At 42.4% G+C, this 23,468-nt stretch overlaps 1 protein-coding gene and 1 long non-coding RNA gene across 3 annotated transcripts in view; both read left to right on the forward strand.

Moving 5' to 3' along the window:
* The first annotated feature begins 1,934 nt into the window (after nt 1–1,934).
* LOC117755015 lies at nt 1,935–5,484 on the forward strand. The gene is made up of 3 exons (XR_004612526.1): nt 1,935–2,158; nt 4,000–4,213; nt 4,428–5,484. It is a non-coding gene; the product is annotated as an uncharacterized LOC117755015 (long non-coding RNA).
* Nucleotides 5,485–9,591: 4,107 nt separating this feature from the next.
* Nucleotides 9,592–23,468, forward strand: part of cps1 (carbamoyl-phosphate synthase 1, mitochondrial) — a 44,180-nt gene continuing 30,303 nt past the window's right edge. For both annotated transcript variants that reach the window (XM_034574454.1, XM_034574455.1), the window contains exons 1-20: nt 9,592–9,834; nt 11,106–11,215; nt 11,442–11,586; nt 12,935–13,024; nt 13,126–13,182; nt 13,274–13,366; nt 14,026–14,115; nt 14,900–15,028; nt 15,621–15,727; nt 15,920–16,061; nt 16,192–16,269; nt 17,704–17,802; nt 18,093–18,188; nt 18,585–18,774; nt 18,883–19,040; nt 19,188–19,316; nt 20,333–20,477; nt 21,926–22,136; nt 22,528–22,726; nt 22,812–22,988. In XM_034574454.1, coding sequence (XP_034430345.1) covers nt 9,709–9,834; nt 11,106–11,215; nt 11,442–11,586; nt 12,935–13,024; nt 13,126–13,182; nt 13,274–13,366; nt 14,026–14,115; nt 14,900–15,028; nt 15,621–15,727; nt 15,920–16,061; nt 16,192–16,269; nt 17,704–17,802; nt 18,093–18,188; nt 18,585–18,774; nt 18,883–19,040; nt 19,188–19,316; nt 20,333–20,477; nt 21,926–22,136; nt 22,528–22,726; nt 22,812–22,988 — 2,571 coding nt within the window. In that variant the 5' untranslated portion in view covers nt 9,592–9,708. The remainder of the gene's footprint in view (nt 9,835–11,105; nt 11,216–11,441; nt 11,587–12,934; nt 13,025–13,125; nt 13,183–13,273; nt 13,367–14,025; nt 14,116–14,899; nt 15,029–15,620; nt 15,728–15,919; nt 16,062–16,191; nt 16,270–17,703; nt 17,803–18,092; nt 18,189–18,584; nt 18,775–18,882; nt 19,041–19,187; nt 19,317–20,332; nt 20,478–21,925; nt 22,137–22,527; nt 22,727–22,811; nt 22,989–23,468) is intronic.

A 23,468-nucleotide genomic window follows, 5' to 3' on the forward strand; every position in this document is an offset into this window, starting at 1 on the left:
GCAAGAAATCACCGTCTGGGCGTATATATATGAGGCTATTTTTCCTCTTGACCCCCGTCAACGCCTTCCCCGTGTAAGGATTGGATAGTTGACGTGAGGGGTGTGTGTGTGTGTGGGTGGGGGGGGTCCTCTCCAAACATGGAATATTGGGCTGCGGGCCAGAAGGTGTTAATTCAGGCCGTTGATCCATAATCAACAACGAAATCATCGGGAACGGTCTGAAATGTTATTTGACCCCGGGGCCATCTGGGTCTCAAGTCAAGCTGCTCCACTTTTACGCACGGAGTTGCGCACAGTTACGCGCGATGCACAGGATTCGTTTCTCGTCTATTTGGGGAAGGAATAGGAAAATTAAAGCCTGATAACAGGCAGCTGCTCTGAAATGTCCCATGGTCCAGGCCCAAAAACAAGAGACCCCCCCCCCCAACCTTCAAACCCCCACGTCAGGTCAAGTCTGTACCAGTGTTTAAAACCCACTTGAATAAACTGGTGTTTTATAAAACTGTTGCTTATTGCCACTAGTTTAATTTGACCCTTTTATTTGTTTTGTTTTCGAATGGTTATTATTAAGTCTAATGTATTTTATTCTAAACTTGATTGCGGTTACGTAACATCTGATTTACTCTCATAGACAGCAGCGTCTGTCAGATAGAAATTACTGTTCCAGTGAACGGTTGGAAACAAGATACTAGAAATGACGAAGGGTGTTTCCTAAAAAAGAAAAGGCCATTAGCAGTGATATGCCTTGAGCACCAAATACCAGTGTAGATCTGAGATAGATATGTTTTCTGGTATCTGAGATGTTTTGGATGGTATCTGAACCTTAACTCACCTAGTTTGATGCTTTTATGTACTTTTAATCCTTTAATCCAACATATACAGGGGTCACTCTCACATTAACAGTGTTTATCATAGTCTCTAACAGGCGGAGGTTATGTCAGATCGTCATTATCATGATATAGGACGCATTTTAGTTACCACAAGCATGGCACTGGATCTGTACAATTAATCCAGCCTTCAACAGACACTCACTTATCCTCCTCATCAGGCTGAATTTGGGGAAATCTGTATACGATTGTGTATAGGAAGTGATGCACAAAAACAGCGAACCTCCTTATTCTGTTTTAAATCTCTCTTAAGAGACATTTCTGTTCTGATCTTACTAACTATTACAATTTATTTTTATTTTCAATTAATTTAATTTTAATTAGATCTTATGTTGTTTTTACTCTTTTCTCCTTGGTACTTTTCTATTTTTGTAGTCATGCTCCAATGCTGTGTGGTAACTCAAGTTATATTACCTGTTTCCTATTGTTTGCTTTCAAATTTTTACCTTATAAAGCCTCTATACACATGCTATATAGATAACATTTATATATTATATGTTATATGTTGGATATCTGCACTTTATGTAACAGTGCTGCCATAAGAATGTTTGCATGTTTAGAAGAAAACGTTATTCACTTTGAGCTTCATCAAGGCTTCAGTGAAGTGATGAAACCAAACTTTGACCCAAAGGAGTCAAAGGAGCAGACCTTTGGACATGGAGGTGTCTTTCAGTTCTAATTATGAGCCCTTGTTATTCCAGTCAGACAATGTGTGTTAGGTAGAGCAGCACCTGTGCTCAGCCTCCATGTTGGTGAGCAGGTCCAGCTGCCCCCCAGGGGAGGATGTGGCGTTTAAGTACAGCGCCCGGGTCGTCTAGTGGCGCTCTCAGCTGCTGATGCCAGTAACCCAGTCAAGGCTAAGGGGGGAAATTCTGTCTTCTTAATTCTTGTCTATATCTGTCTCCCTGTGCCAGCGGTGGAGCACTATCCCGACGCCACCACCGACCACCACCACAGGGCCCGGTGATTAACTCCTCCACTCTGCAGGGCCCTTCCCTTCCCCCTACATCCACTTGCTTTCACTGCCCCATCGCCAGCGAGGGCATGCCAGAGAAAGCCTCTGTCCCTCAGCTGTCATCTGGCTCAACCGCGGCACCCCGTGGCACCTTCTCCGAGTCTCACTTCCCCTCACTCCCTCGCCAGATAGAAACTCTGGCCCCGGTCCCTTGCACCTGGGCTGCGGTCACAGTCTGAGTTCCATTATAGAGGTCTTATGGATTCACCAACATGAGCGGAGCTGGGGCTTTATTAAGATGTGATGGCCGGTCAGTGTGAGTAGAGGAAAAACGGTTGGAGTTTATCTGACAATGAATAGTAATCAGGTATTGTTGTGTGAATCATATAAGCACGTGAGTTGCACATGAACTCCATCACAGACATGTATGCATTCTGTTAACAACCATTTCAGGGAGTCAAATTTAGTTTTTTCCATCTGGTGCCAGTTATAACTGTGAGCTGTATAAACCCACTGAACCTTCACCTCTGCAATCAGTTTCCTGTCAAATAACAAAAAAAACCCAACATCCTTTTAACTGCAGACAGGTTTTTAAATTAAGTGTAGCCTCCTGGTTTGCGTGTTCTTCCTGTGCCGGTGCGGGTTTTCTCTGGGTCTTCTCCTTCCTCCCACAGTCCAAACACCTGCAGGTCTGGGTTGGGTTGATTTGAGACTCTCTTCCCTAGCTGTGAGTGTGAAAGGTTGTTTGTAACTGTATGTTGGCCCTGTGCCATGCTGGCGACCTGTCCAGGATGTACCCGTTCGCCCAATGTCAGCTGGGATTGTCTCCAGCTCCCCGCGACCCTCAAAGATAGGGATAGATAATAAAGAGGACCCCCCTCGAAAACAAAATGGTTCATCTCAAGGGGTTTATCCTCATGGCAGAACTTGACTGGATGGATGAGATGTAGCCTCTTGGTATTGAGTCATTCTAAGTATCACATTAGTGAAATAAGCGCTTGTCTTCTTCTGACTAAACTGACCCTGAACGTAGTCACTGTCAGGGTCCAACTCCTTTGGGAAAGGAGATGCTAAGTCATATATCTTTTAAAGAGGGGAGGGGGCATCAGGGATATAAAGGGAACCACTCCACCTGAAGATTAATTTCAACTGCATGTTGACCTCTGCTGCCACTGAATGTCTGTACCCAGTTTCATGGCTGTCCATTCATCCAATACCTTTTGAGATACTTTCAATCAAACTAACCGACTGACCGACTGACCGACAAAACAACATCAACACCCCACGAGTCACATTGTGACGATGACAAGAAAAAAAAAGTTGTAGCCACTTTGCATAAGTTCTGCAAAGCTCAAACAATACCAATGTAAAAATATCCTAGTTAGACTGTGACTGACAGCTGTCAGAGCATTTTTTCCTTGACCTGTGATCCTTCCTCAGCAGTCTGCTCCACCAGTTGGCCGACCTGTGCTTTTCAGGTCTGACCCTTCACCTCCCTTCTGATTCATCGATCGTTTGTCATAGAGATCGTGAGACGACAAAATTAATAAGTGCAAAAAGTTCACAACAGATTGATGGTAGGAATTAAAAGTAATTTATTCAACAAGAATGTGGGCGTCCATTGGGGGCACCATCAAACATCAGTGAGATACAACAGAGCAAATGGTGTGCATTTAAAAAAAACAGTTTTATTCAACCAACTTTTTTCATTTTATTGAATTAATTTGCATGAGCACTCTGCAGCGATCTCTCCTGGCTGCAATATCACTGGCAGTCAATCACGAGGCGAGATCTCGGCATTAAAAATATGTTGATGGAAATAAGCAGGAGGCCTCAGTCAACTCATTTTCATCAGCTGAGACAAAGAAGTTATTTTTGGAGTCTATCACTTCAGTCTGATGAATAGAACGACCGGGGAGGAGGGGTTCATGGGGGTTTATTCTTTTGCGGCCTAGTATACTTGGATCTGTCTCTACATCACCACCTCACTCTCTTGCTTTGTCCTTGCATGGGTGTTTGTCTGTGTGTGTGTGTGTGTGTGTGTGTGTGTGTGTGTGTGTGTGTGTGTGTGTGTGTGTGTGTGTGTGTGTGTGTGTGTGTGTGTGTGTGTGTGTGTGTGTAGGGGGAGGCATTTATTTTATTATTTATTACCTCCAGGTTTGCTTCAGGACAGGCGCTATAACTGTCTCCTCCCAGGAATGTGTGATCTGAAGCTCTCACAGCCTGCATGTTGCTTGGCGTCTCTCAGGTTTGCCGTCCGCTCTGCTGTATTTTCTATCAAACTATCCCGACGTGACCCCGGAGGGGAGATTTCAGCCTTGTTTCCAGGAGGCCCGGGACTAAGCCATAGATCCCCTTGAAACCGTGAGCCGTGTAATTAAGATTCTGTGAAGGAGAAGTGACAGAGGCGTGATTAATGAAATGTGAGGAACCTGAGCTGTTGAGAGGGGGGGGGGGGGGGGGGGGGGAGGGGGGGGGGGGGGGGGGGGGGGGGGGGGGGGGGGGGGGGGAGTAAAATACAAAATCATGTGATGAGTACAGTGTGGTGTAAGGTTCCAAAGACAGTCGCTGGTATTCTGCCCAAGTCACGAGGGGTTACGCCGCACTGAAGGAACTTCCTTTGCCGCAAAACACGCAGCAGAGGTCACCCAGTCGGCCTTCTGCAATGACTAGAGAGTCGATTTTGGACTTTGACTCCCTGCAAACCAACCGCCTCCCTTTTTGTTCAAACCCGGAGAGCTTCCTTCCCCTGCCCTCCAACCATGCCAAAAGGAATGAGGCTGTAACTGAGCCTGGGGGGACAGATGGAGCCTATTTTTAGTCCCCACAGAGAGGTGTGAAGTTTCTTGGGATTTCTAAGAGCAGGGGCCATGGCTCCTTAAGGGGGCTGATGCAGCCTCTGTGGCCTGTGTGCCCCCCCCCCTCTAGCTCTTCCTCTAAAGCCCTTCTCTGGACACACAGGGATTAGAAGGGGGCAGGCTAAACAAAGACACTCGCTGCCCCCCTTTTCTATTTTCTTTCACGGGAGACACTAACATCACTGGAGAGGAAGGGAATCTGATAGGGATGGCCTCTGTCTGTTTTTTTCTCCAGCTGATGACTTGATCTTCCTTTGACGCTGTGGAAGTCGTGAACTTGCGGCGGCAGTCACGGACAATCACACTGTCATCGCCCCAAAACAGAAATGGTGACGATGGGCGAGGGCGTTCTTCGATGTTGACAGCAGACACTGTGACATGGGGGCAAAGTATGGTTCTAAAGATGGTGATAATAGCAGCTCCACATTTACTGAACCACCTGAGTGAACCCCTGTGATGACTATATATACTCTCACAGAGACAAATTCAATAATGCAAAAGTTGACTGAATGGAATGACAATAAATTACATTTGAAATCATTTAAAACATTTTAACTTAGAGTCTGTTTAATAACATGAAGTTATTTATTATTTACAAGTGAACATATTCCTGCTGAAGCTGGACTAGACAATAACAATCAGTCACAATAACCTACACTGTCACTTCTGCTGCAAGTGCAAAATGAATAGAATAGGAAAGAATAGAATAGAAAGCCTTTACTGGGGGGGGGGGGTGTTAGCAGTACAACAATATTAAAGCTGCTACTTCTGAAAAACCGTGCAAATTTATAAAAAAGTTTAAAACCTGCACTTTTCACTCATGTCTTACTATAGATTGTAACTGCTCTGTAAATCTTCTTTTCTGGTCTGTTTATGTCTTATGTAAACTGTGAACTACTCAGCTGCTGAAAGCTGCCGTACAAATAAACCTGCCTTGCCTTAGAATAATATATATGAACATCCATATCCTGTTTAATTTCAATATCTTCAAACTGTCAGACCAGTCCGAGCCGCCATCGTGGATCCTTGAATCTATTATTTCTGTCATCTTGGGTCCAGGGCTGCGCTCGGAAACCTGGCAAAGAGAGCGGCGAGGGAGAGCTGCCCCCCCCCCCGCCTATTTACGTCCTCCCTTAAGCTTGGTCACCATCTGAAATGTACACTTGAAACTGCAAACAATGTGGGGTCCCTCCGCCGAGGACAGACACTGGAGCTCATTAGGCCGCAGGCTGAGCCAATCAGTGGAGGAATTTAGAAGGCAGCTCACCGCCGGCCCTCCAGTAATAAAGGGCCACGTCGTCTCGTGTTCTCCCAGTTCATCGCCCAACAATTTTCCACTGTGGGTGATTCTGTCATTATTGTCAGCAAAGAGCCGGGGCTGCGTTTTGAGGCCATATTTATATTTAAGTCAATAGAGTACAGGAAAACATTGTTATTGTTATTTGATTTTTTTTTTTTTACAATTCAAGTTTAATCAACTACTAATATATGCTTTAATTTTAATATACAGTAGGTAGATTGTGTGAAATAGTGCATAAGGGGGTGTCTTTCCAATATTCATATAGCTTTGTTTGCTTTATGCATCCAAGAGACAAAAGTGTGAGTATGTGCATTTCATTTCACCATAAATCTGCTTTACTTATACATTTTATAGAAAAACACTTCAGGTATGTAACTTTTGATTTGGGGGGTTTTGAGACGATAGGGACCCTGCTACAAGGAAAATATTGCGTTTATTGATTCTGCTTTATTTTATCGAAGGATATTTGTCTGGTGGTGAAGTTTTAACAAACTCATTTCCCAGTAAAGGGTTTTATGGCTTTCAGTTTTCACTCTCTCTAAATATTAACATTCTGTGTGATATTTCACGCAGGCATTGAACAGGATTATAAATCCTCTGTGTGATGGCTGTTCTCACAGACATCCTCAGCTGGAATGATTGATGAGTGCACATGGAATTGAGGCATCAGGTAGAAGCATCAGTCTGGGCTGAGTTTCAACAGTTTCCAAAGCCCAAATTAAGAGGTGGTGATGGACACATATTTAATCAATCCACAGTTACCTAAATTAAACCTAAATAAGTTGTAATAAGCAGAACAATGAGCGGCTAAGCACAGCGGCTTAATGATGATTATTACATATTCACTCTCACTTGGGATGCGTTCATGGCCTGTTTGTCATTTTAACCTCCAGAGTGTCTGACTGCATCCTCTCTCTGATAGGCTCTGCTCTGGTGCAAATCTCATAGTCACTTGTATATGTCATGCTTAATTTTGAGGGGCATAGGCCAACTAAGGTATCGGTATCAGTACTTTCACTTGAAAAAATCAATCAATCAATCATATTTTATTCATAGAGCCAATATTCACAAGTCACAATTTTCCTAATTGGGCTGAACAAGGTGCGACATCCTCCGTCCTTAACCCTCAGCAAGAGGACAAACTTCCAAAAAATGTAGAAACCATGGAGAGAGAGCCGCAAGAGAAGGAACCCTCTCCCAGGACGGACAGAAGTGCAAATGATGCCGTGTGTAACAGAGAATGTCAACAACATTTACACCACTCATGAGAAACAACATAATGGAGAGGTGTATCCATGTTTAAAGTATTGATCCAAAAGAGATGAAGGAGCAGTGATGACAATTGTAATAATATAAGTATAATCAATATGTGAGATTTATTGTATATCTTAGGAATCTGGTTGTAATCGTAGTCCAGCATCTGCCACCAGGATCTATAATTATGATCCATGATTGAAGACCCACCATCATGATCCACGATCCAAGCAGAGAACTAATTATAATGAGACCTTGTACTTGAATGCATCACCTCCCACATGACATAAATACACATTTGCATCACTGAAGACTTGTGGTTGTCACATCACCTGTAAAGCTGTGACAGCTTCTACTTCATGCTGCCAGCTAAATGATACCAGGCTTCTCACATGTAAATATATCTCATATACTGTATATATATATATATATATATATATATATAAAGAGTGAGAGCTGCAGTGTCTCCTCCACATCACATGTGCCACTACAACACTGTTAATAACTGGAATACCTCTTCAGTCTTTAGAGCAGTCTCCACTGGATGTCAGCAGAGCTCCACACGTCAAGAGAGGGAGTCGGTGTTAAATTTTGGACAAGAGGAACATGAGGTGTGGGCTGTAGGGGGCTGGAGTTCAGTTTAATAAATAAATAAAGATTTGAATCAATGAAAATTAGGACAAAAGACACAGATTGGTCAGGCTATAACATATTTATATTTCCCATTACATACATATTATATGCACGAGCATGAATGGGTTTAGATGGAGCTACTTCAGTGACACTCTACCTCTTCACGATTTGCACGTAACATTATAGCTTTTTTTTCACACAGTCGATTGTTCCAGGTTGTGACTTCTAGAGTGTGGAGGCATTTCCAGATCTGCACAGGTCCCATTACTCACACCCACTTTGTCCAGACTGCTGAACCCAGCAGAGTGGCAGTCAGGCAGCCTTCTCAACACAGCGCCGGTCTTGCAGTGATCAGCAAATACACGGACCGCTCTAATCCCCTCCACCATGGAGCCTGCCCATGGTCAGCTTGACGAGGAAAGAAAAGGCTGTAAAAGAGTTTGCTGCACAGAAAGTAAAGCAGGTTTCTGTTAGCAGGTGCAAGTCAAAGTACAGTTTATTTCCAATGCTCTAAAATAAAGACTTTGGAATCAATAGTTCCTCTTTTGCAGACTTTTTTCTTTTACAGCATCAAGTAGAAGAAAATGGAAAAAAAGGAATACAAATTGTTTAAATAAAGGTAATAAATAATGGTATTTTTCTTTATAAAGAGGCTGTATGATATTTGAAGGCTATTTAATGCGGCTTATTGCTTACAGGTCATGTGATGGCCAGCAGCTGGAGGTGGTATTGGGTCACCGCAACGTTTATGGTCACATATTCATCACACACATACACACACACACACACACACACACACACACACACACACACACACACACACACACACACACACACACACACACACACACACACACACACACACACACACACACACTTCTAATTAGTATTTTGCATTGACATAAACTCATTGTGGACGGCCCCTGACCAAAACCGTATCCCTCTAACCCTGACCATGACCAATTCATGCCTAACCTTAACCTTAACCTAACCCTAATCACATCTTTCCCCTTACCTTAAACAGCACCTCAGAAATGACGCTGACACAAAACCTTGTGTGAGGACAACACAAGCAAAGATACTATGACCTGGATGACAGAGAATCTCAGATACCTTTACCCCGACCTTACCCACCACAACTAAACCAAAACAATGGTAACACTAACCTAACTAACCCTCAATTACCCCCCCCCCCCTCTCTCTCTCTCTCTCTCTCTCTCTCTCTCTCTCTCTCTCTCTCTCTCTCTCTCAAACACACTCATCTCTCTATAGTTGTGAGGACACTAATTGACATAATGAATTCCCTAGCCCCTCATACTATCCCTAACGATCACAACCTAAACTTAATTCTATCCCTAACGATCACAACCAAATCCATTAAAAACTGCCAGGCCTATAAATAACCTGCTACTATGAGAGTAATAACTCAACTTAGTTATAAGTTGACAGCTTCAACATTTTTGCTTCAGCACAAAATATTTCAAGCAGTAAAAATATTTGCCATCGTCGACACCTGAATCTCTTTCAACAGACGTGAATCTCAGTTTCATCAGTTCTCACATGTCAAAAAAGAAAGAAATGGGCGTGTTCCCGGGGACCAATCCGAACGCTGTGCGCGTGGTGCAATGAGAAAAGCAACGAGCGGGCAGCCAATCAGAAGTCACGAGTTAAAGCGCTGAGTGTGAGTGTGTTGTGACGACACGAGGTGGGGGGCTGCACCAGCTCCTCATCCATTCATCAGTTTCAGCCCCAAACCCCCCCGCGGCCCTTCACTCAGCACCTTGTCCCTCAGCCGCCGCTCTGACCCGCAGCAGTGTTAATATGACCAGGATCCTTCGGGCCTACAGCGCAGTGAAACCCCTCAGACATGTGTGTGTGTTCGGCAGAAACCTGGGAAGCACGTCGCCCTGCCTGAGGCTCCAAGCTGCGAAACTTTACAGTGTCAAGGTAAGAGAAAGTGCGCGTGAGCGGAGACGTGTTGTTGTCGGTGGCAAAATGGCTGGATTTTAAGTTTTCCAAAACTTTCTGCCAGCTCAGCGCTAACGCCGCTGAACTCTGCTAATGCCTGTGAACTGTGCGCCGAACTCCATAGAGAAATATGTGAAGTCTAAGATATCTTGCTTATATACAAAAGTGCAAACACACAAAACCGTATTACCGCCATGTGCATATACAACAAAGGTTGCTTATTGATTCGGCTCACACCCAATAGAATAAGAACTTATTGTTTTAGCATATTTTGAACTTTAGCTGTAGTTGACCATTTATGGATAAAGCGCTCTTGCATCAGCAACAGCATCGTGGCAGGGCAGCATGAGCCAGTTGAAAAAGATGGAACTGTGCTGAAACATGGTCACTCTGGTGGATTGATACCAAGCTGAATTAAACACGACTATCTTTAATTAAAATACAAAAAAAACCAGGAAGCCATCTGCATTTGGTTAATGTGTAATTTAGTTAAACCGCAGTAAATCAGCAGTTTTTATAATGCATTTTGGAAAGTTTCAAAGTACTGCTCAAATGATGAGAAGCACACAGATACAGAACCTGTGTGCATCATGTGTGGAAATACACCCTGATTGCAATATGCCTTTACAGAACACTTTTCCAGATAAGTCCACTAACTTTTAAGTTTAAAGTTTATAAAGTAAGTTTAAATCAGTGTCATGGTTGATGCTTAAGTGTTGGTTATAATTTGAAATAAATGTAAACAAACTGTTGAGTAAAATATGTAAAAATTTGACCCATATCACATCTTTCCATCAAGTTTGGTGTTAATCCGTCCGGTAGTTTTTGCGTAACCCTGCTAACAAACAAAGTATTAATGCATCATATACACCAACAACACATCATGTGTTAGTAAGTGAACATTTTATTTTCCTATGATTTGAGGAACTGACTCTGGTTTGACTATTGGTCCCTGGTAATGTGATGTTCAGCAGCTGGAGGTCATTGTGGGTCACCGCAACCTTTTATATTCACATATTCCCTGCACGCACACACACTGACACACACTGAACAGAAGAACAGATTTGTGTGTCTCAGCATTCACAGCACAATCCACAGTGACCTGCAGCTTCAGCATGAAGTCCCAGAGGCTCAGTGCTCTCGCTGCTCACCATTTTAAGTGTTGCCTCTGCTCTCTCCAGTGCATCACTCCTGGGTGCGATTTTTGCTCTAACATCTGCCTGCACTCTTTCTGTTTGCCTCCCGTGCAGGCCCAGACAGCCCACCTGGTCTTGGAGGATGGAACCCGGATGAAAGGCTTCTCCTTTGGGCACCATGTGTCGTCCGCAGGGGAACTCGTCTTCAATACTGGCCTGGTGGGGTAAGGAGGAGACGTGCTGACATGAATCAAAATACAAAGTGCATTTGAACAAGTGTGGGTCAGATGCTATGAAAACAGAAAATAAAATGTAAATATAAAGACCCTCGTAACCTTTCAGTGCCACAACGACTTTTTTTGAGCTTGACAACCTTGTGTGTACATTTATTTAGTTAAGTTTTTCACAAGGCCATATTTTTATATTTTTCCTGCCGTTCCACTGCTGTAGGTATCCCGAGGCCCTGACTGACCCCAGCTACAGAGGTCAGATCCTGACCCTGACGTACCCAATAGTCGGGAACTATGGCGTACCCAACACCCAGGAGCTGGACGAGCTGGGCCTGAGGAAGAATGCAGAGTCAGAACGCATCCAGGTTAGAAACACTGCTGTGGTCCCAAGGTTTCAGGGCCTGCATTTCATTTCATATAAATGTATAAAAATTATGCTGTTACACAAATGTGTTTTCGATTTAGTTCTGTCCTTGTCACTTCCCCGACTCGAGTTATTGACAAAGTATATTTGTCTTGGTGATTATTTGATGAATCGATCAACAGAAAGATGGACATAGATTTTTAAGAATTAAGTCATTTAACAAGTCCACTTTTCAAAATGAACTATTTCCTACTTTTCCAAACTTTTATAATAGCAAAAAAAATAGGGGAATTTTCGTTTTTTGACTGTTGATTTGGCAAAACATCCTACAAGAATCTGCTATTTTCCTTTTTTTAATGGAAACAAATTGACCTATTAAAGTTAAAATCTTCGCAATATTCATGAAATTAAACTCCATTTTGATTTTATATAATCAAAGTATTTTCACTCAGTTGTTGGTACTCTATAAAGTAGTTTTCATTGGTAGTGCCAGGGTTCCTGAGTTGGATTCAGATTGCTTGCCCATGCGTAATGAGGGATTTACACAAACACTTTCTGCATGTGATTCAGTGCAGTTTTATCTCTTTGACATCATCCTCACTGTTCACTCTCTTTTCACTGTGCCAACCGAACACTGCACTTCACATTGAAAGCTTTCAACAGGTAAAACACGTGGTTTCTTTTATTGTGGAGCAGCTACAGGAAGTGCGGGGTGATGCATTTAGCTCATTCATCTAAAGTGCATCTACGAAACAAGACCTGGCCATTGTTGGATTGTTTTCTTCGGAGGATCATTTTTGTATTGGAGATGGGCTTTGGAGATGCCATATGTCTGTAGTTTGTGTGATAACGTAGCGTTTCGAGGATCCTTCTCCACTCGGTAACTTCAACTTATCCTCCATTACGCAGACTCTGATATTCCTTCACATCTGTCATACCTGACATCGGTTTTAAATTTCATTATTTCATTCCTGAATGTACTTCTTGAAACCCTGATAAAGTCGTCTGCTCTAGAAGTATTTGTTCATGCTACTACATTGTTCTTGCTGCTACCACAATAATCATGGGTGTCACAAAATCAATCAGGCCTGAACTAATTAAGATTGCTACATTAATTGACAGATTAGCTGATGAATTCTTGTTTGTTGTCTTTTACATATAAAGATACAATTAAACACAAGCAGCAGAGTGTACTCTGAGTGTACTTCCTCATGCTCAGGATGTGCTGGCACCCTGAAACACATTTTTGTATTTTATGGCAGCTCTTGACACCTCTCTTAGTTGGAAGAGTTTTAGTTTTGACCTTTCATTTATTTCCCGGGCTAATATTTGTGCTTCTGTGCCTCCAGGTATCCGGTCTCCTGGTTCAAGACTACAGCCACGAGTACAGCCACTGGAACTCTGTCAAGTCCCTGGGTCAGTGGCTCCAAGATGAAAAGGTTAGGATTCAAATTACCACCTCCTCAGGGGTCATGTTAGAGCAGTGAAGAAGACTCTGCTTTTTGACAAGCTAACAATTTCTTACTTTCCCTCCCTGAAGGTTCCTGCACTGTTTGGGATCGACACCCGAATGTTGACCAAAGTTATCAGAGACAAGGTGCAGTAAATGCACAGTTCTGATCTGGTGCATCATTTAGTAAATGGACAGCCTGGATCGCTCACTGTTGTTAATGTGCTCGTGGTTTCAGGGCACGGTTCTGGGGAAGATTGAATTTGACGGACAGCCCGTTGAGATATCGGACCCCAACCAGAAGAACTTGGTGGCAGAGGTCTCAACCAAGGTAACAGCTGCTACCATTTATTTATGGTTATCGTCACACACCATGTTCATACCTGATATTAATATCCGTCCTGAGGGATCACAAGTGGACAACGTTCGGTTCAGGATTGAATGCACCCAAACGCGTCTAAAGCACATCCTGAGGTGGGACGCAGGTGGCCTGGTCCGTCCTGGTTCACCTATGGAGGACCACATACTGCGGTCCTCTGACCTGCTACAGTTTTACAGGGAATCAAAAGTATTTCTACGCCACCACAATATAATCACCAATCATTACATAATGATACTTTATTTCAACACTCCTGACTCCTCTATACCTCGCTCGCTTGCTCACTCGTCCCGACACACAGTTGCACACACACCGACACACACACAGTGACATCGGACACCTCTTTAAAAAACATCATTTGGTCTTTGTGAACAAAAATGAGGGAGGTGTTTATTTTGCATCTAGAGGGGAAAGGGACGTCCAATGACGAGTGACACATTCAGGACGTATTTTAATGTCATGTGTCGGGTCAATGTTCATACCAGGTCTGACCAGGGCCACAATTACATCCATTCACACTGGACTCAAAACACATTTTCCTCTTTTTACAAATGATGTTGATGATCACTAACCTCCTGTTGTGTTTGCCCGCCCCCCCCCTCACCTGTCAGGAAACCAAAGTTTTTGGAAAAGGGAACCCAATCAAAGTAGTGGCCGTCGATTGTGGCATTAAACACAACATCATCCGCCTGCTGGTTAAGGTGAGAAAGAAAAACCCTCTCGTTCATTGTGCGTCCTCATTTAATTACACACTCAGGAATGATGTGTCTGTGGCTGAGCCCCTAATGAACCTTCTCTGCACAAATATAGGAAAAGAAAATTGACACTTTGTTTTCTGCAACGTGACCTAGAAAATTTCAGACAGTAACATTAGGTCTAAATGACTCATTCTGTAGAAGTTATTTGTGTCACCCAGCTGTAACTGAAACTGGGTTTCTTGTTTCTTTGTTTGTGCTCCACTTAACGTTTAGATATTATTTATAATTGGTTCTAATAGTAGTGGATTAAAAACAGCCTGCAGAATTTATTACAATGTATATTACAATAGTCTGTTTATTGTCTGTTTATCATATAATGTATCTTCCTTTATTGGTTGTTGATTGGTTTGTTGGTCAGTGTGAAGAGTCTCATTTGTCATAGAATTGGTCAAATTAATAGTAATTATCATTAGGGAGGATATTTGACTTCCTGGTTCATAAAATGGAAATGATGACGCTGTTGCCTGTTTATTGTGTTTGAGGAGAGAGTTTACTGGAGGAGATGTCACATTAATTGTGTCATAAATCTACATATGAATATTGTCATTGTCTGAGGACCTTGGAGTCTATTAACCCCGACTTCATTATAAGTGCTGAATGTTTATTAACTAGAGGCACGAATGTTAATGTAAAATGATTGCATTATTTCGAGGGACTCTGCCATGACCTTCGTTAAGTAGCATCGTTAGACTACAGAGTGGGTCAGTGTCTCTTTATTTGTGTGCAGAGGGGGGCAGAGGTCCATCTTGTGCCGTGGGACCAAGACTTGATGAGTCTAGACTACGATGGTCTGTTCATCTCCAACGGACCAGGAGACCCGTCTCTGGCCAAGACGCTCATCCAGAATGTCAGCAAGGTAGGGCATGGATAATTTTTAGATCTTGAGGGCATCAGTAGAATTAAAACTAAAGTCCTCAGTTCTGCAACTTGTGAAATTGGACCATAAAGAGAAGAAGTTCATGTCGAGACATTTATTTTTCTTCGAAGACTGCATCATAAGCCAAAATCAGTGATCTGTATTTTCACTTGAGGGCACGTCAGGTTATTATTATTATCATCAAGTAAAATTCAAATGTATTAATTTATGTTATTTCCTGTAGTCACAGCACCCCATAGTACCCCGACAGAGTATTCGGGCCAAATGAAAAAATAAAAAAATCGATAAAATAATTCATAATATGAAAATAAAGTCAGAATGTATTGAGGATAAAGTGTCATTATGTGAGTTCGTAATTTAACGAGAAAGAAAGTCATAATATTCCCCAAAATAGAGCAGATAAGCAGAACTTGTGTCTGCCTGAGTTCTAATCCTTCTGGATCCAAAACCTTGATTTGGGTGGTAATATATTCTTTTCCCTTTAAGTCGCCCTAATACTCCGTCATATGATAACTATTCTATCATGATCTAGACTAACATGAATAATAATTGTTTACATTTTGTCCTAAAGGTGCTGGAAAGTGATCGTCCCCAGCCGGTGTTTGGTATCTGCATGGGAAACCAAATCACTGCTCTGGCTGCAGGAGCTGCATCATATAAACTGCCTATGGGCAACAGGTGAACTTGTAAATAACTCTACATAATTAGGAATATAAACAACATGTAAACTCTTTTTAAGGAGCCTCGTAAACAGTTTAGTGTCTGTGGACTTAAACACTGTTGTAGTTAATTGTGATGCTCTAATTTTCAGTTATTTGGTATCATGTGTGCCATAAACCAATAATAAACAGTGTGGTTATTGTTCTCCAGAGGCCAGAACCAGCCAGTGCTGAATGTGATGACGGGCCAGGCCTTCATCACGGCGCAGAACCACGGCTACGGCATAGACAGCGAGTCCCTGCCCCCGGGGTGGAGCCCGCTGTTTGTTAACGCCAATGATGGCACCAATGAGGTTCATTTCTCTCACATGGAGTCTACAAATAATATTTCAGAAAGATTCGCCGGTTTTTGAGATGTTTCTCAAAGAAATGCAGAACTGTAATATACTATTCTTTTCACTGTCAAATGTGCTTCTTTTCCAGGGCATCATGCACAACACTAAGCCTATTTTCACGGCTCAGTTCCACCCGGAGGCTAAAGGGGGTCCCACAGACACAGAGGTAATTAAAAACTCTGATAGCGATGCATTAAGTACTTGAATACTACACTGAAGTTAAGTAAAGGCACATACTCGCAGGGCACAGCAAGGGAGAACTCAGTAAAAGTCTGAGTCTGTCTATCTGTCTCTTTACCTCCATCTTTCTCTATACCTAGATCTCATAAATCTCTCTCTCTCTCTCTCTCCCTCTATCTATCTCTATCTCTCCGTATCTCTATATATGAATTTATATATATTTATTTAAATTTACAAACTGGAGCCAGACTCAACAAAAACAACACAACCCACAATATGCAGGTCCTGTAGCCTTCATCCAGCTGCTGAGTAATGCTAGGCCTGCTGCAAAAATGTAGCCTCATTGTGTCCAAGCGACTGTGGCAACTTTCCTGCCGTTTGCATTTTTCAGAGAGATGTTTGAGGTCTCTCACCCCCGTCGTCCACAGTACCTCCGTGCTGACGCTTTGAAACAGCCCACAGGGGAAGCGACCAAAGCCGCTACTGCCTGTATTTATATCTCTATAGATCACTCTATATTCTACATTTATATCTTTATCTCTATCTCGTTGTATCTAAACAATATATAAGGCTTTATCTCTTGACCTATGTCTATAATGTTATATCTATATTTATATAATCATGGACGTGTCAGGGCTCAGGTGGAGGAGCACTCACTAACAGTGTCTGTCCGTGTCCTTGCACTAACCCGTTGATTGTTCTGTGCTCCAGTTTCTGTCTCCCCCCCCCCCCCCCTCCCCCACACGGCAGACGAGGACTGCAGTTCAAGTTCTGGTCAAAGTATGTTGTAACCTCTGTCATGTGGAGGCAGAATAATAAGACCTGTCCTCCAAACCACAACATAAACCTGACAGCTCAGTTGGAGATTCTCTTTGCTTCCACCTGGGCTGGACTGCGGGAGACATCACCAACAATTTGCACAGGGGCCCGTGACAAATGTCTTACCGGCAGGGAGGTGCAATGTTTTTTTTTAATGCATCCGTCTCAGACATGGAGAATACTATTGATTTTTCTGTGACTTTCTGAATAACATGACAAGAGGATAAGTTTACTTGTCTGTCAGTAAACAGTCAGTTACAGTTTGTTATAGAAACTTCAGACACAGTTACCACAGCTGACATCTGTACACAGCTGTAACTGAGGCCACAGATACGTTTCCACGGGTTGTAGATCTACATCCTGTTCAACCCCAGATACATGGACTCAAACAGTATTTACTCTATAACCTTTGAGTGGCTGAGGAAAAAAGTGCATTTTATCATCCATTATCTGTACAGCTCATCCTTTGAGAGTCGCAGGGGGGGCTGTAGCCAATCCGAGCTTTGTGAAAACATTTCAGAAGCAAGAAAAGTGACCGCAGGAATCTGTAAATGTACTTTGCAAATCCTTGTTGTATTGGCATTTCTCTCTCTGTCCACAGTTCCTCTTTGATACCTTCATATCCTTGATCAAGAAAGGAAAGGACGCCAACCTGGTGTCAGTCATGCCCAAGAAGCCCCACATACCCCCGAGAGCCAAGGTACAGCATGACGCTCAGGTTCAGCAGGTTCACCTCAAGCCTTCCCAACAGTTAATTGATTAAACATTGGCCTTAAAAAAAGAATGTACCAAATTGATCACTTTACAGGAAACTACCAGGATTGAGTTTGATAAGGAACCAAGTTTTAAGTATGAAAAATGCTGCTCGTTACTGTACTTTGTGACTAAGAGTTTTACATCAGGGTCACAATATGAGCCCTGAGAAAGGTGATGAATGTCAGTTAGTTTAACCTGCACTTACTCACTTATGGTCTGTTTGTGTTAATGCAGGTGTCGAAGGTGCTGGTGCTGGGCTCTGGAGGTCTTTCCATCGGTCAGGCTGGAGAGTTTGACTACTCTGGATCTCAGGCCATTAAAGCCTTGAAGGTAAGAGGTAGTAACACATCCTGATGCAGTTTCAAGGTTGTCTGCACCAAAAACCGTACTCCATCAATCTCAAGTATGGTTGTGAAGTTGAAGAGGATATCAATGGGCATCAATATAATGTGCAGTGTGATATGAGAAGAGAGCTAATGTCACATATCATGTCAAATAATTGATACTTCAAATTCATAATTTATCCTGTTGGTAATAAATGTCATTTTCCTGCTGTGACATTTTAAATGTCTGCAGTGAACAAGTGTGTGTTGTAAAACTCAGAAAAATCAATGCCAGTTCATAAAAAACACAGTAACATGGATGTTGTCAAAGTAACACTGACAACTAATCATCACACTCACACTTTTTAAAATAGTAATATTTGACTGCGTGTGCATGTTGTAGGAGGAGCATGTGAAGACGGTGCTCATGAACCCAAACATAGCCTCAGTTCAGACCAACGAGGTGGGAACCAAACAGGCCGACTCGGTCTACTTCCTGCCCGTCACGCCACAATTTGTAACTGAAGTAATCAAGACCGAGCGTCCGGACGGCATCCTGCTCTCTATGGGTGGACAGACTGCGCTCAACTGCGGTAAGACGAGCACTTGTTTGGTTGCATATGTGGAATCACTGTTTTACATTTTTTTCCGTAGCTTGGGTTTTAACCATATATCTCTATTTGTGTTTGTGTGGCGTTCAGGAGTAGAGTTGTTCCAGCTTGGTGTCCTGGAGAAGTACGGGGTGAAGGTCCTGGGAACCCCGGTGGAGTCCATCATGGCCACAGAGGACAGACAGCTTTTTGCTGACAAACTGATGGAAATCAATGAGAAGATCGCGCCCAGTTTCGCTGTGGAGTCGGTAAGGACCCCAAAAAAATAATCACTTCCTGTCCAGTCACTTCCCAAGTCTGTGTAGTATTGTATAGATAGATCTTTATTCTCCATGTCCTGTAATGGTTTATGAAAGCTTTATTTTGGAGGAGTAATATTTGTGTGCATCTTCCAGGTGACTGATGCGCTGAAAGCAGCGGAGCGGATTGGATACCCAGTGATGTTACGATCGGCCTATGCCCTGGGAGGTCTGGGCTCTGGTCTCTGTGCCAACAAAGAGATCCTCGAGGAAACCGCAAACAAGGTCAGAAAAAATACTGCTCAGCAGGCTGGCTGACATTTGGCTACAATTATAATAGTTTTTCTCTGTATTTATTTTTCTTGACATCTAATCAATCATTCCTATCAAACCAGCAAATGAAGCATTTTCCTCAGACTTTTACTTTGTACCTTCACCTGTTTGCAGCACAAACCTGCACAAAGATAAAAGCTTTGAAATTGTTTAGATGTGTCTTTGGCCCTCTTCCATGAAAGGAATAGTTCTCTGTTGCTAAGCAACATTCCTTTGTGCTCGTCCAGTATCCAGCTTCATGTGGCAGCTCAGTTGTTTCTAATGTGTGATCCCATAACTGCAAAATGAACTGTCTGTGCTAGACTGTATTAGATGGACACACATTGCTTTTATGCAATGCACTGTCTTCTGCAGTTTTTGGTATTTAAATAAAAAATACATAATTCATTATTTTTATTATCATTTGGAGGTATCAGTGGTAAATCTTTGTTTGCCAGATATTGTTGGTGGCTGTTAGGCTGGTTTGTATCAAATTACAGGGCTGAGAACTACTTCTTAAAGTCTTTGTTTAAAAACCTGAGGCAAACACTTTTCTTCAACTCCATGTCCTTGTTATAAAAATTGTTTTTATATTAATTACTATCATAGCATGTTCTGCAGGTTCTCAGAATTTAAGACCCTAAAGTGTTAATATGTTCCATCATTTCTTTAAAATTAAAATATATAATTTTTTAGAAGAAATGTTTTGGCAGCATGTATAGTTTGTAATGTCTCCACGTGTTGTAGTTCTTTCTCAATGACACAGATTTAAGCATGCTGTAATAAAACTACAAACGACACCTTTAACAACCACAGTTAATGTAATTTGATATGCTATAAATCAAATTTTTCATATCTGTCATACTTAACATATAGTGGGTCTTAATTTAATTCATTATGTTCTTAAGTTTTAAATTCAACACGTTGCAACCTGCTGATAAGCTGACAAAGCATCTAAATTGATGATGATCTGTGCGTATCAATCACAGGCTCTGATCATGAGCAGTCAGATCCTGGTGGAGAAGTCTCTGATGGGCTGGAAGGAGGTGGAGTATGAGGTGGTGCGAGACGTGGCTGATAACTGCGTCACCGTGTGCAACATGGAGAACTTCGACCCACTGGGCATTCACACAGGTACCAAACAGAAACATTCAGTACACACTGAATAATAACGTCCTCTTCAAAACTATTACAGGCTCTGTTCTGTGATGTTTTTCGAGTTGTCCGTCGGTCCTTAAGTACCTATCTGTCTGTCCCAGTCTTTTCAAAACAATATTTCAAAAGCCTCGAGGGAATCTCTTCAAATGTGGTGCAAATGTTCCCTGTTGGCTCACGGATTAGCTGATTAGATTTGGGTGGTCAAATGTCACATTGGCCTCACAAAACATGTTTTGGCCTTTTGAACGTGATGTGATAGTGATCTCATGCGAGTGTGGAAAAAAGAATTATGTAGACTGAAACTGCAGAAGTGTGTGGAGGCCACAGTGCAGTAATTCCACTATGATCCGGTTCCATGATTCTGTTTGCTGCTTGTATTCTTGTTGTTCTCAGCTGAGCGAGTTACTCATGTTGACCGAGCTCGCTGCCTCACCTGGTGAGAGGATGTAGGACAGCGGTCGGCATCATTTTTTTGTTTTTGTTTCTACAGATCAGTAGAAAGCGCTGAAAATCAATAGTTGAATGGCAAATTTAAGCCTTTGGGTTTAGCTCAGTTCTCATAGCCAACATCCAGCGCTCGTACTGACTGAGACACTTGAAGTGTACATAAGATTAAAGGTGGTTTGTGTTCTTGTGTACTTTACAAAGTCCAGAGGATAAACAGAAAAGTATTGTTTTATCTAAAATGCAATATGTTTCTGGCCCCAGAGCTTCCTTCACCTTATAAATATTTACCTCTGCCAAGAATTTTATATTTTCATCTGCGTTTTTGGCAGTATGACACAAAAACTACTCAACTGATTTCCATGAAATTTTGTGGAGGGAAGGGGGATGACCCAAAGAAGAACACATTTTGGGACCGATAGAGGAATTTCGCTTTCTTTTACATTGCGAGAGAGGGATTTTTTCCACATTCTCCTTGATTTCTTAGAGAATAATTAATGAATATAATTAGCCATGTTTAGGGGACTAATATTTATGAGTGTTTGTGATTTGGTGCAGAACCAAATAAAAATCTGGATCTAGTGAATCTAAATGCGGTTTCATAAGGGACCTTAGCAGAGATATTCACTATTCTTAATATCATTTTTGTTTTGTCATACAAATGTTTATTGCTGATTTTAAGGACTTTGTAGTATTTATACAGAAATTAAATGACATGACATCAGAAAGACTTCAGATGACTCAGGCCCAAATGTTTTGTTTTTTTGATGTCCAGTAAATTATGTAAAGTAAGGAAGGAAAGGAAACAGACATTTTAGATTGGAGATGAATAGTGAAATTCTTTAAATGAGATTTTGGTACCTCTCAGTTTAAAATCCAAATGAGAAGCAAACTTGTGTTGCACTTTCTCATCCACCAAAAAACTGTTAATATATAATAAGTCACGTCTCGCTCTAGCCCCTCCTCTTCTTCTTCCTCAGGTGACTCTATAGTAGTAGCACCGAGCCAGACGCTGTCCAACGAGGAGTACCACATGCTCCGTGAGACGGCCATCAAGGTGGTCCGTCACCTCGGCATTGTAGGTGAATGCAACATCCAGTACGCTCTCCACCCTTTGTCCCTGGAGTACTGCATTATTGAGGTGAACGCCCGGCTCTCCAGAAGCTCGGCTCTGGCATCCAAAGCCACTGGGTGAGACAATTAGTCCATGTGAACACAACTCACATACTACGGTTTCAAATCAAATCTAAAATGCATATTGAGGAGTAGGTAATATGCAGTATATATAATTATGTGTCCCAGGGGATTTTCCCTTGAAGCTTAGTGATTATGTCTAATCATCTTGTTTAAGGCACAAGGTTTATGATCTCCAAAAATAATTGAAAGAGGAGTTCTTCTGCACTTTTAGATCACACACACACACACACACACACACACACACACACACACACACACACTGTGAAGTTCAAATATTTGACAAAAAGAAGGTCTGGGATCTTTTTCTAGTTTTGTTCAGGATATTCTGCGACTGTTGTCCATCAGTTTATTTTGTTCTTCTTTCTGCTCTGTCCTTGTCTCATAGGTACCCGTTAGCATTTGTAGCTGCTAAGCTGGCACTGGGAATCCCCCTACCAGAGATCAAGAATGCCGTATCGGAGAAGACCACGGCCTGCTTTGAACCCAGTCTGGACTACATCGTCACCAAGATCCCCCGCTGGGACCTGGACCGCTTCCAGGGCATGTCCAGTGAAATAGGCAGTTCCATGAAGAGTGTCGGAGAGGTGGGGGAGGACCCACGGATAAACACTTATTTACTGTGCTCACACCAGTATTTGATCGTCTTGTAATCTCCTCTTCTGGATTCAGGTGATGGCAGTGGGCCGGACCTTTGAGGAGAGCGTGCAGAAGGCCCTGCGGATGTGTCATCCATCAGTGGATGGCTTCGTGCCCCACCTGCCACTCAAGAAAGCCTGGGCTGACACCCAGGACTTGCAGCAGGAGCTGGCTGTGCCCTCCAGCACCCGCATCTTCTCCCTCGCCAAGGTACACTAATCTTTCATAGCGTTAATTATGAATGACACCAACTACAGTTTTCTCATTAAAATCACATTTTGAAGTGTCAAAAAAGAATTATCATGAAAAAATCATGAAACGCGGAGAAGGAAAATGTGTCCCTGGCCTTCCTGCATGCCGAGCTGTGAATGCCTAATTGTGTGGAAATGCTTGTCTTTGAAATTGAGATTGACTTAAATAGATGCAGAGGTGTTATAGGTTGTTATAATTCCTGGGAAACACACGTAAACAGTGTTTGATTATCTAACTGACAGCAGGGTCTTCTCAGATATCTACTAATGTGGGTAATCATCTGAAATACGTTTTTTTTTTTTTTGTTTCTTGCCTGATACTTTGCTGTTAGTCTGTTTTTCTCATATAAAGAAATGTGGGTGAAACAACACTTTTTTTTAAAGCGCAGGGTCAAGCTCTGTCATTCTGACACAGAGATGCCGCATGAGCTAATACAAG

The sequence above is a fragment of the Hippoglossus hippoglossus genome, chromosome 21, assembly GCF_009819705.1.
Source record: "Hippoglossus hippoglossus isolate fHipHip1 chromosome 21, fHipHip1.pri, whole genome shotgun sequence".
Taxonomy (NCBI): Eukaryota; Metazoa; Chordata; class Actinopteri; order Pleuronectiformes; family Pleuronectidae; genus Hippoglossus; species Hippoglossus hippoglossus.